This window comes from Gymnoscopelus microlampas (genome assembly GCF_963454915.1).
Source record: "Gymnoscopelus microlampas genome assembly, chromosome: 13".
NCBI lineage: Eukaryota > Metazoa > Chordata > Actinopteri > Myctophiformes > Myctophidae > Gymnoscopelus > Gymnoscopelus microlampas.
This window is the reverse complement of record NC_139950.1, coordinates 28119188-28131960: the sequence shown is the minus strand read 5'-3', so window position 1 is coordinate 28131960 and position 12773 is coordinate 28119188. Positions and strand designations below refer to the sequence as shown.

At 41.9% G+C, this 12773-nt stretch overlaps 1 protein-coding gene across 5 annotated transcripts in view; it reads left to right on the top strand.

The window, feature by feature from the left end:
• The window catches only part of ccdc88ab (coiled-coil domain containing 88Ab), a 105472-nt gene that overhangs the window by 87531 nt on the left and 5168 nt on the right, over window positions 1–12773 (top strand). For 4 of the 5 annotated variants that reach the window (XM_084076751.1, XM_084076748.1, XM_084076747.1 and 1 more), the window contains 5 exons: window positions 2743–2820; window positions 4903–5133; window positions 6579–6632; window positions 11447–11536; window positions 11961–12241. In XM_084076751.1, the coding sequence (XP_083932877.1) occupies window positions 2743–2820; window positions 4903–5133; window positions 6579–6632; window positions 11447–11536; window positions 11961–12241 (734 nt within the window). The remainder of the gene's footprint in view (window positions 1–2742; window positions 2821–4902; window positions 5134–6578; window positions 6633–11446; window positions 11537–11960; window positions 12242–12773) is intronic. The other variant, XM_084076749.1, reaches the window with a different exon arrangement.

Below are 12773 nucleotides of genomic sequence, written 5' to 3'. Positions count from 1 at the left end.
AAGTAAAGTACTGTATGTGTTAAAAGCTAATTTTTATGAAATATTTCCTCTGTAATATATTTACAGATTATATTTACAATATTGTTGATACACTTGACTTTTATTCACAGGTTTTATTTCAACCGTTTTCTTAACTATTTAATTCCATTATTTTACAATGTGTTGGCTCGTGTACTGTATATACAGTATAAGTATCATTCATATGATTATATTACACATAGTAGAAATGAATGGTTAACCATTGGTTTGCTTCTTTCTCTGTGCGGAAGGGAGGAGAGGGCAGCAGCCCCATGCCCAAGGGCAGGGCTCCAACAATGGTATGCAGTAGATTGGTACTGTAGGGTGGGTGGGATGTGGGACAAACACTGTCCTGTCATTGGGGCCATGTGTTTGTGAGTCAATCATCTGTGTCCATCAGCTTACACTGTAAAATCTTCGGGTCCATTTTCGTTCCATTTGGACAATTTTACTGTTGATTTTACTATGTATAAAGCCTGTACTGTAGCTGAGCTGTGCAGCAGAGACATGTTGACTGTCGGCCATGGACATGACCATGGAAAGTGTTAGCATATATTTTATGACATAACTCGCATGGAGAGAACTTAATCTAATCTAAAATGACACAAGACTGCATTTATGACAGCCTTAAACTGAATTCATGCCAGCAGTAGTATTCCACTTCCGTGTTCAGAGAAAGTGGAGAGATTCAATGCATTGTCTATGGTGAGGAGCGACCACCGCTTTCACTGCTGCAGCAGGAGGTGGAGCTATCAAAAAAGTGGAGCAGCTAAGTTGAAAAGATTTCAAGAGAGTGAGTTTTCCTACCGGGAGCATCTGCTGGCAGTGGATCTCTCGCTAGACCACAACTCACTTATTTACAAGTCACTCATACCTTTGACATGGGGAACCGTGACATGAAAACGTTTGAAAATCCCTGGTGTAGAATAAAGTACCCCACAGTGTTGAGACACCACTTTGACCAACATTCCTATGCGTATATATAATGTAATTATATGCAATATATGCAAAAGTATCACCTCACCTGCCTTGGTTTAATTTATAGCATACCTCAATTGGTTCAGTTACTGAAAAGCATCCTGTAGGAATTTATTTCTGTATTTTCTCTGGTGAGTTGGGCTGCTCACCTCCTCCGTTTGTGCTTTCCTTTCCAAACTGACAAAGAGGTGTCAGTCATTTGTGTGCCCAATATGTCAACCTGCTGATGTGCACAGCTCTGCTGTAAATGACAAAGAACCACCACCCTCCAGCTTTGTATTAAAAGGTGCAATGCATTATCCCTCACATATTTCAGGATCAGCTTGTGTGCTTGTTCAAGAAGGTAAATACTGCAGAAGTGTTGTTGATGATACTTTGCTTCTTTATCAGTTCGTCACACCCGAGTACCCTAAAAAGCCATTTTCAGCAAAGTTAAAACTGCACAGTTATGGAAATAACTAAATCTAGAAAATGGTCCTTTGGCTAAATGGATAAAAAACATCAAATTGAATAATCTTACTACTTTAGGGACAGAGAAATGAACCCCATGCTTATGGTACTGGGGCAATATACCTTAACCAAATAAATCAAATACACTTGTAAACTAAAACGTACACTTGGCCTCCTGCCAGACTTGCACTCAAAACAAATCTAAATGTGCTTGTACATTATAAGCATTAAGGGAAGATAACTGAATGTTACACATACATACCTCTATTAATTATATATATAAAAAAAAAAGAAATCCAAAAATGTGCAAGTCAAGTCAGTATAATCAAATAAACACGTGCACATGCACGTGTTTATTTGATTGTTTTAACAAGTTGACAAGTAACGTTTCTGGTGCTGTTCCTGCTGTTATTTGCCAGGACTGATTAGATCTCCTCACACTCCTGATTGCACCCTTTAATAATCCTTTGCATATTTGTGTCATGCTGTGACTTTGTGTTTTTTGGTACATTTGTATGTGTGAATTAAAGTTAGCAGTGGAAGACTCATGACCACCATTGGCTTACTGTAGGTGTGTTTGTGTGTGTGGGTGGACCATTGACTGTGCAGATAAAGTATCTGGTTTCTGGAGTGTGTGTATGTGTGAGTGACAGAAAAAGAATTGTACTTGCTTATTGTTTTTTTAATGAATGTTCATCATTCAGGGACATTTAATCCATCCAAAAAGCACTTGCACTATTACTGTGGTTGGTGCAGGGATTTGCAATAGAATTTGTTAGGAAGGCTGTTACAAGTCAATATGAGAGAAACAGTTTCTGTGGGAAATAATGTTTCACATTGTGTTTTTTCTGTGATGTCTATCATGAACTGGTTGGCAATGCCACAGCAAATCATTGATTTGCTGTGGCATTGCTAAGCTAGACGAACAAGGTCTGCTTCTGATGTCTCAACAAACACCAAAACATGGGTGCAAATGTTTTTTGGGCAAACTTGGAAGATCTTCCAATTCATCTTAAGTGAGATGCATTAAGACCTGTACTTATTATTTTTTTGTATTTTTTGTTGTAGTGGTCGCGTGTACTGAATGCTTGTGTTGTTTTTGTCCAACTGAGTGTCCAGAGGTTCAACTCTCTTTGTTTCCCTCCCTGTGGCTGTCTGTAACATTAACCACATCACGTCTGTTCTGCCCTCCTGTCTTTTTTCTTATTCTTTTCCTCCACCTCTTTCTGGGCTGTTTTGTCATTCTCTCCAATGTCTGTCTGTTTGTCTGTCTATCTTCTGGCTGCGCTCTGACAGCTCTGAAAAGGTTGCCTTTCATGAGGAACAGATCCAAGGACAAAGACAAGGTCAAGGCCATCTACCGACGCTCCATGTGTAAGACCTCCGTGAGCCGCCGCGCTAGACTCCCTAACACTTTCTCCCCTTCCTTTCATCACCACAAAGAAGGAATGGTCATTGATGTGCGTTAGACTCAAACATAGTTGTGTGACTAGAACCATCGATAAGACAGAGGGGCCATGGTGGTTTTCATTCACAGCTATATGTTGTCAGCTATACCTTCACAGTCTTGACTCCCATTACCACCTGGCCTGAGATTTTTGGCTAGCTGATAGAGCAGTTAATTTATTCAACATGAAATCTAGGGTGTTTTGTTTTAAAGATTATTTTAGTCTGTTATATTGTTTTACTTTAGTTAGTGTAGAGACATTCATAGGAAACTGAGGAAGATGGGGAACAACATGCAACACATGTCTCCAGCCAGAATCAAACTGAAGAAGTTGCAGTTACGTGGTCAACGCACTAGCCATCCACTGGCGCACCTCAAACCTAGAGTGTTTCAGTGATGTTGCGTAGGCCATTATGCATTAATCATAGAGTTCAGTTCTAGAAAGAAACACTGCTACAAATTGACTAAACCTTTTTGATCGATGGCTCTCGGGTGAGAGCTTTGAATTTGTTTTTTACAATAAATAAAGGTGTTAAAGCAACCTTGCAGAGATCATGCCTTCATATCTGTTGACATCAATGACCTCTCCTTGTGTTTTCCTCCCTGTCACTTACTCTGGTCTGCTCTGTGCCTGCCACTACCACTCTCTCCTATAGAAGATGATCTATTTGTGGCTTTAATACATGACCTTTAACTCCCCAAACTAATTGTAGACAATCTGTCTTGACAATCTGTTTCCTGCTACTAATGTGCTACTGTAGCTGTAAATAATTGAATTTTACTAACTTTGTACAATCCTTTTTTTTCTTCTCTTCTTTTTTTGTCATAGAAAATAGTGTTGTGGTTGGAGTTCTTGTTTCTGTAGTTTTTCTCTTTAATTGTGACATGGACCAGTTTCTTTAGTCTACGTGTGGTTTGCCTGAATTGACATTAAGTCTGGCCTAGTTTCATCTAGCTTTGATGTCTATGCAGTAATGTGGGCAATTGTGCAGCTTTTTGTAGAGCTGTGTTGTGTGCTTTTTTGGTTGTATGTTTTGTGTGCAATGTAAAGACTACTGTATAGAGTGTGTATAAGAGAGACGTGCTTGCTGTTGTGCAGGCATGACTAAGCATTCACCACCACATCAACGTCTGCTCACCGCCGCTCACACTCATCATGAAGGACTTGAAATGGAACCTGCTAGCTTCTCTCTCTACCTCTATCACTGTCTCTCTTTACCTCTATCACTGGCTCGCTCTCTACTGCTGTCTCTTGTCTCTCTCTAACTTTATCACTGTCTTTCTCCTCTATCACTGTCTCTCTTTCTACCTCTATCTCTCTCTCAATAGCACTCACCGTCTCTCTCTGTCTATCACATTTTATCTTTCTACCTCTCTATACTGTCTCTCTACCTCGCTATCTCTCTCTACCTCTATTGCTGTCTCTCTACCCCTCTTTCGGCCTTCTCTCTATCTGGGCTGCATTTCAGATCTTGTGCTTGCCTTTCTGACATGGACTTATCTCTCATTTTCTATGTATGCCACTGCTTGCAGAAGCTCTGCATGCCATCACACCACCACATCCGATTCAGCTTAATGAACTGAGTGTTTAAAGAAGGGGGCCTTTTGATTTGATTTCATTAACTGTCCCCTACTGCACCTGGGCCACAGGTGCACCAACCACAAGTGTGCCGTCTTTGTACACATGTTGACAACGGCTCAAATTTTAGATGGGTTTATCACACAGGAATTAAAATTTGAGTTCAAATTATCAAATTATAATTAGTTAAAAATTAAATGATACTGAACCTATTTCTACACCCTGTGCGCTCATTAATTTGCTCTATACCTGGAGCCTGAGATGTTTTCATCTATCTCTCAATGAACACATGAACAGCCATCCTGTTTAAGGTTGCTTCATCCAAATTAGAATCTATTATTGGCCAGATATGTTCACATTTGAATTTGATTGAGCGAATGAATGAATTTCTTTACCTCACTCCCGTCATTTCTTCTGTGCATCCATCTAGCCATGAATGACCTACTACAAAACCTGGCAGTAGCAGGGGCCCCAGGGGGCCAGTGGGCAGGCAGCACTGAGAACCTTGAAGGAGGCGAGGAGACGGGCGAGGCTGGAACGAGTGGGCGCAGTGGACAGCGCATGAAGGAACTGGCCTTCTCTACCAACGCCATCGACTTTGCCACCCTCACTCTGCCTACTGCCAGCCACAGCAGATCTAAACACCGCCTCAGAGTTAAAGGTTAGGGGTCTTTGCCAGTCGAGTAGGGTCGGGCAAATATCAAGACACATTTACTAGTACAGTACATAAGTCAGCATGCATCTGTAAACACTACTGACATTTTTAGCGGTGCCAACCGCTCTACGTTTGACTTTGTCTGCGTGTCCGTCCGTCCGTTTGTGTGAGCACGGGATGAGCACGGCAAAGAAGCAACACATACAAACACACGCACACACACACACACACACACACACACACACAGACTTGCAGATTGCCTATGCCATCTCTCCTCTCATTGGCCACACGTGCCACTGGTTATCAAAGAGGGGTCCAGGGACCCCCAGTGTATGAGCACGGGATGAGCACGGGATTTTAAACAGCTATAACTCCAGTTTCCAGCATGCCACCAAGTCCAAATTCAGTATGTGTACTTAGACCACCAATAGGGATGAGCATGAATTGCTGAAGCCCCGCCCCCTCTGTCCAGGGACCCCCAGCGTATGTTATGTCCGTCCGCCCGTATGAGCACGGGATGAGCACGGGATTTTAAACAGCTATAACTCCAGTTTGCAGCATGCCACCAAGTCCAAATTTGGTATGTGGAATTATTCCAGTCCAACATGGACTTCACCCATGTTCAACCTATGTTCATATAATTGGTCCTCACTAATGCTCATGATAATATGGTACAATATTTCTGTACTCAGTCTGTGTCTCAAAGGAGGGCTGTGGACAGTTCAGAAACCTGCCTACCAGTGACATCATCGATCGGGAATCCAAGCTAATAGAAACTGCAGGCTTTCTTTTCTTGGAAACTTAGTATGCTAAAATAGAAGACATTGTTCTTGCATCAATAAAAATGTAATTAAAAAGATTGAAATATTTGGGGGAAAAAAGATGCCTAACAATCATGTCACTGGTAGGGTTTCTGAACTGTCCACAGCCCTCCTTTGAGACACAGAGTAGATTTTTTAAAATCATTTTATCACGAGCATTAGTGAGGACCAATTATATGAAGATAGGTTGAAAATGACTGAAGTCGTCCTTTAAGTACAAATTAAACATAAATATTAATGTTTTAAATTAATCGACAAAAGTACAATGTTCAATCAAACCTGAAAGTAGGCTGACATATGGAATCGCCTGCCGCTTCTTTTCACCTGCCAGTGAGGAGCCTCACCAGGAGGACATTAGCGTGTGTGGAAGAACACCCTATTCCTCATAGTTAAACACCCCTGCAGGCGCCCTTGACCAACCTGTAGGAGTCACTAGTGCAGTGACAAAGAACACCCTTTCCGCCCGTCTTCCCTCCTGAAAACTAAGTTTGTTGGGATGTCCGGCCAAGCCGGATGCACAGTGGAGGATTCAATCCCTTACTCTCTGCGTCTCAGTGCCCTAGATGCTCTAGTTTCCTAACCCTCATAATAATACAACATTCTTTGTCTGTCTATCTTGTGTGTCTACAGACAATGCCTCCTGTGAGGATGTAGCAGGGTCCTCGGATGATCCCAGACGTCAAGGTAAGGAACTATCAATGCCCAAAGTCAAGGAATATACAAAAGGTTACACACAGCTGAACGAGGAAGGATTGAATGGCTTTAAAAGCAGGTCATGTCTTCAGCAGCCCTACCAATTATCTGCACTCCCACACTTAGATTTACAACTTAAACCCTATACTATAGGGAAGTATACTATAGGGCCTATAGTATAGTTCGTTGACCGGGGTGTATACTCATTCGGTTGGACCTGCTTGGTTCCAACCGAATGTAGATGATAATAAACAGTCAAAAGCAGCACACATACAGTACATATACATAACATATAGTAGCCACAAGCTACTGTAGATCTATACCCCTCACCTATCAGTTTTTCTTGGCAGTAGTCGTTTATTAGCCTAAATACATTCTGTACATTTAGCATTAGTAGTATCACATTAAGAAATCACATTAGCATATGATGTAGACTATGCCGACATCCTGGCCCAGCGTGTGCCTGAGGCTGTCAGCATCTGCTTACGTCCACTTTTTATGGACAAAATGTGGAATTCATTGTACAGTACTGAACAGGAAGTGTCGATTTTCAGCCACAGAGCGTACAGAATGAATGGAGTGGGTGAGACATTAGTGCCAGAACCTCACCGACTTTAGCGGATGGGTTCCAAGAATGCCTATCTACACAGTAAAATAATCAGCATTAATTCATCCATTTGCTGTTGCTGTTTTGAATCACGTAGAGAGGTTTGAGTGTCCATTAGGCCCAGTCTACTGTTGTTTATTGACCAGAGGAAATGGCCACTCTCACACACCGACATTGTTGACGATGCCCAAGTATACATTATAATGTAGATGCCAGTCTGCTTAGTGCTATGACTGGCACTTCCTTGACATACATAGATTGTGTCAATAACTTTTAATGGCTACTACAACTTTCCTTCAGCATTTTTATGCCTCTGCCGGTAGACAGCATTATGTTTTCGGGTCGTCCGTCCGTCTGTCCGTCCGTCCGTCCGTCCATACGTCCTTCCCAACTTTGTGAACACGATATCTCAGGAAGGCCTTGTGGGTATTTCATGACACTTTTGATACAAAGGTCCACTTAGACTCAAGGATGAACTGATTAGAAGTATGTGGTCAACGGTCAAGCTCATTGTGACCTCTCAAAACACGTTCATTCAATTCCTTCAAAGTCTGTATGGGGGCATACAACTGTGATACAGTATTTCTATATATGTTTTTTAAGCTATAGAAACCTTAAATCCTAAATTTTACAAATGAATTTGTATGGATAACACCATACTCAGCCGCAGCTAGCCTACTGTCGTGTTGCAATATTTACATCACATTGTCTAATCACTGTGATGTGTCTAATCATCTATTCAGTAAATCACATATTCATGATCACCTGGTCCGTCAATGCCGTTTTCACCTTCAGATCGAGCATGGAGATCCAGGGCTTCAGCATGATGTTATATGCTTTGGAACTTCCAACAGTTATATTCTAAGAACTGTGAACTTAAGGGTCATCAGAACATGTGATACGTTTAAATGTATCACAGTCAGTGATGAGTCGTTTGTAGTGTTTAACACCGGGATTCCCGGGATGCGGGAATCCCGGGAATTCGGGGTTTTTTACCATCCCGGGAATTCCCGTTTTTTTTTTTTCTTGTTAGAAATGAATACTAATTAGTAGAAAGCCCTATCTACAGCGTGGAGGAATTACTATTATAATTAGGAAAGTTACTTGCCGCGTTGCCGACCAGGGCAGGGTCCCATCGTCCCGTTGTGAACCAATATGGGACGCACTGAATGAATGTAACAGTAATGAACAAAATAAAACACAAGTGGCCGTGATGCCCCATGCCTGCCCTGCACAGTACGCACGCTGATTTCACTGTTTCCTCTGCTGTCAATATGGTAGACACCAGTTGACTAGTTCAGATTCAACATCATCAAGTGAAACGCTGCATAAACAGTAGCCTAGGTAGGTTTGATCGAGCCTATATTCCAGCTTAAAATGCGCACAAGCCAAGCAATGCTTTTGATAGAGAGAGAGGACAGACCGGAGAGCTGAAGAGAGAGAGAGCGAGAGAGAGAGGGAGAGAGAGAGGAGAGAGAGAGAGAGAGAGAGAGAGAGAGAGAGAGAGAGAGAGAGAGAGAGAGAGAGAGAGAGAGAGAGAGAGAGAGAGAGAGAGAGAGAGAGAGAGAGAGAGAGAGAGAGAGAGAGAGAGAGAGAGAGAGAGAGAGAGAGAGAGAGAGAGAGAGAGAGAGAGAGAGAGAGAGTATTAGACCGATGTGGTCCGATTTTTTTATCATCATTAATGTAGCCTACCCTACCTACACTTGCATTTTAGAACGTTCAAACTACCATTTTACTAGAACTACCCAGTAGAACAAGTGAACTGCACAACAGCTGTCTGTCTCATTGATTGTCAGTGCTGGCAGCGCATGCATGTGCACATCAAAATCACACTACAAAACCCCACATTTGATCAACAACAAAATATAGATTAATAGACAACATACAGCCAACATCCCAAAATGGAGTCTTATAATATCCAGCAAGTAGCCTAATATAAATTAATAACTGCAAACAAATGACAAGTTTAGGCTATCAAATCAATATCCTACAAAAGTAGAGAAAAGCTGTGACCTCACCGGCGCTCTGATGGACAATAAATACATATTCCTTTTGCAAATTATCTTGTCAATAATGATACAAATGGAACGTTTATTTCAGCAGCTAGAGTTTGACATTGTTTGAGTGCGTTTTGAGCGCAGCTCCTCGTTAAGTTAATTGTCTTCACCCGCTGCGCAACAGGGCAGATCTCCGCAGGCTATTATATTTATATATTATATTTATATGATTTAAAAAAATCAAATTAAAGGACAACTTTAGTTTTTTACAACCAAGGTTTATATTTTAGCTTGTAATTAAAGTAAATAAAATATGAGTGTTATTTTTTATTTATTTACTGCTTTCTATAGTTTTAGCAATTTTTGCGATATTTTTTACAGTGGGCGGGGGCATTCTGTCCGGTGGCTAAATATGCATTTTTTACACAATAAAAAAGGTCCTGTGGTCTTTGATGGCCAGATGTGAGTTATTGGGGGCTAGAAGAGCTACTGTAAATAATAATAAAGAAAAGACCGGGTTATTGTGTAAAAAAGGCATATTTAGCCACCGGACAGAATGCCCCCGCCCACTGTAAAAAATATCGCAAAAATTGCTAAAACTATAGAAAGCAGTAAATAAAATAAAAATAACACTCATCTTTTATTTACTTTAATTACAAGCTAAAATATAAACCTTGGTTGTAAAAAACTAAAGTTGTCCTTTAAGTCATTATTAGTGCAAGTTCATAGGTGGACACAATAGGGACATTTGGGCACCTCGTGTAAAATTGTCTATTTAAGTATCTACATATAAATGCATTTATTGGGCACTTTTTTTTTTTTTTTACCCTTTAACGGGAATTCCCGGGAAGCCCGGGAAAAGGTCTGAAAATTCCCGGGAATTAAAATTAGCTATTTCCCGGAAAATGTTAAACCCTAGTCGTTTGTGTGTACGTGCATCAGGGCTGCAGGTACACCGCAGTACACTGTCCATGTGTGCTTTTCCTGTGGAGCTGAGCACTGTGTGCAGAGCGCCCTGTGCCATCTGTAGTAAGTGACTTTCACTTGGCAACGATTCCCACACTCTGGGCCACAATGGGCTGTTTTTCCTGCACATGCACACACCATACAGTTCCAGTAAGGATCCTCCATGGATCATATTCACACTGCTGCCATTTTGCTCTCATATAGTAACAGCAAAATGGCCACCATGTGAATATAAAAGTATATTAAAAGGTTATTTCTAAGTTGGATTTAAATACTTCTGGAATATGTTCTCAGTTGCAGTACTGTCCACAGCCAGGTCATGTTGGTGATGTCACCACCAGCTCTCAATTTAAGAGTCATTTATAATCTGTCATACAATGGTGTCGCTTGCCGACAAGAGCCGATCTACAAGGTCACAATGTGTCACAAATCTTGTCCGCAAGTAAGCGACGCCATCGTACGACGAAGCATAAGTTAAGCTTCAGCTACCTGGTAGAAATCCACTCTCTTGTCCTCTTTCCTCAGCCACGCCTTTCTCCCTCTCTCCTCAACTCACTTCTTCGGTTGCTTCCCCTCCTTTCCTCCCTCTCTACTGCTTCCTTTTCTTCAACAACATCAGCTTCATTGTTATAGCCTGTGTACTTGTCACCACATGCACAGTAAAATCCTTAATTTGGTTCCATTTGTACCCCGTCAGAGTTACAAAGGGATAAAATACCACTGAGGATTTGTGTGTGGTTGGCCCTCCTTTTTAAAGGACTTTAGAATCATTACAATTTGTTTGCTCGTCTTATGTTGCACAGCATTTTGAAACAGTTTCTTACACGTTTTGGTGCCTGAGCGGTTGGAAAGTCTCATCACTCAGTAATCTGACTCACCCACTCTACAGGCACAGAACTGTTTAAACAGTTTTTTCCACATGCTGCGTAATACTGAAATACTCCACATGACAAGCTAACAGATTGTCATGTGTAAAATTGACAAAAGTTCCCTTTGAAGGGAGATTTCTATTGTTTTCTTGTGGTGAGTGGACATGTTGCGGCTGTGTCCTGGCACCGTGCAGCCTCTCCTGCCTGGTATGTACCATCTGCTGCCCCAGCAGGAAGTGTTCTGTCATATTGTTAGTGTGTGTGTGTGTGTGTGTGTGTGTGTGTGTGTGTGTGTGTGTGTGTGTGTGTGTGTGTGTGTGTCCTAACTATATATTGTGTGTTTTCCCTCTCTCTTCCCCCACCCAGCCTCCAGACCGTCCAGTCTCCATAGCAACAAGACCACCAGTAGTAATAGTAACAACAATTCCCACCTCGCCTCTCCCCTGGAGGGCAAAGGTAGACTCTTCTCAACCCCTAATCCATTTCTTACCTCTTAACCTCTCCTCCTCTTCTTTCCTCAAACTATACCTCCTGTCCTTCCATCCTCCTTCACTCCCTTTCTCCTGTTGATTTAAATTGTCTCTCTTTCGTTCGTATCGTTCCTATGGGGAAAGGGGTCATTGGATTAATGTTTATGGTTGTTAGAAATTTAAGAATAATTCCTACTTGATCCAGGGCGGGTACATGGACCCCTGGATTCTTTGAGGGGGTTCCAAACGGTCTGTAACAGGTCCGAGTTATGAGGCTCCTTGAAATTAGAATATTTGAGAACCACGGATTTAGGGAACCACTTTACCCCCCCAAGCCCATCCATTAAATTGATACATGCTGATTATCACTGCAGCCTGAATCTCACTGTCTGTGTTGATTTTCCCTCCAGGCGCGGTGAACGGCAGTCTGAGCAGGCCCCACAGTGAGAGCAGTGGGGAGTTCAGTCTGAGTCTTGACCAGGAGGTGTGGTCCAGCAATGGCAGCAGTCCTGTCCAGCAGCCCCCAACGTCACGCTCCTCTCACCAGAGCCCCCAGCAGCTGCGCAGGTCCCTGGACCCGTCCAGCCTGGCAAGCAGCCCGGGCCCTGGACAGTTAAGGAAGACAGGGTCCCCTGGCAACGAGGTGCTATCCCTCCAGCAGTTCCTGGACGAGGGCATCGACCCTGCTGAGGTGAAGACCTATCATTTTCTGTTTTCCATTAAATCATAGTCTGTGTCCGAAATTTCATACTAACATAATACTATTTAGTATGTCAAATTAGTATGCGAGACATTTTAGCGTGTCTGAAAGCTTAGTACTGTACATACTCAGTAGTACATGAAATGCATACTAAATGCGGGAAATGTTAAAGTATGCAACAGTGGACACTACACTGCTACATGAATGTCTGCTCCAGAATTGACATGGCGGACAGTGACCAAGCCTCCATTGCAACGACCATTATGCTTCTATTAAACACATGTAGTTATTTGTTGAAACCGATGATATGTCCAATAAACGTTTAAAAGCTATACACAGTGATGAAACGGGAACATGTATGTGTAGTACCTTCCTTTGTCACAAGATGGGGTGCTTTCAAAACATTCCATGTGATCTCATTAGTATGTCCAAAATGAAACATACTATTGTTGTATGCACAAACGTATGTTGAAAATAGCATACTGATCAGAATATAGCATGTAGTATGTTATTTTGGACATGT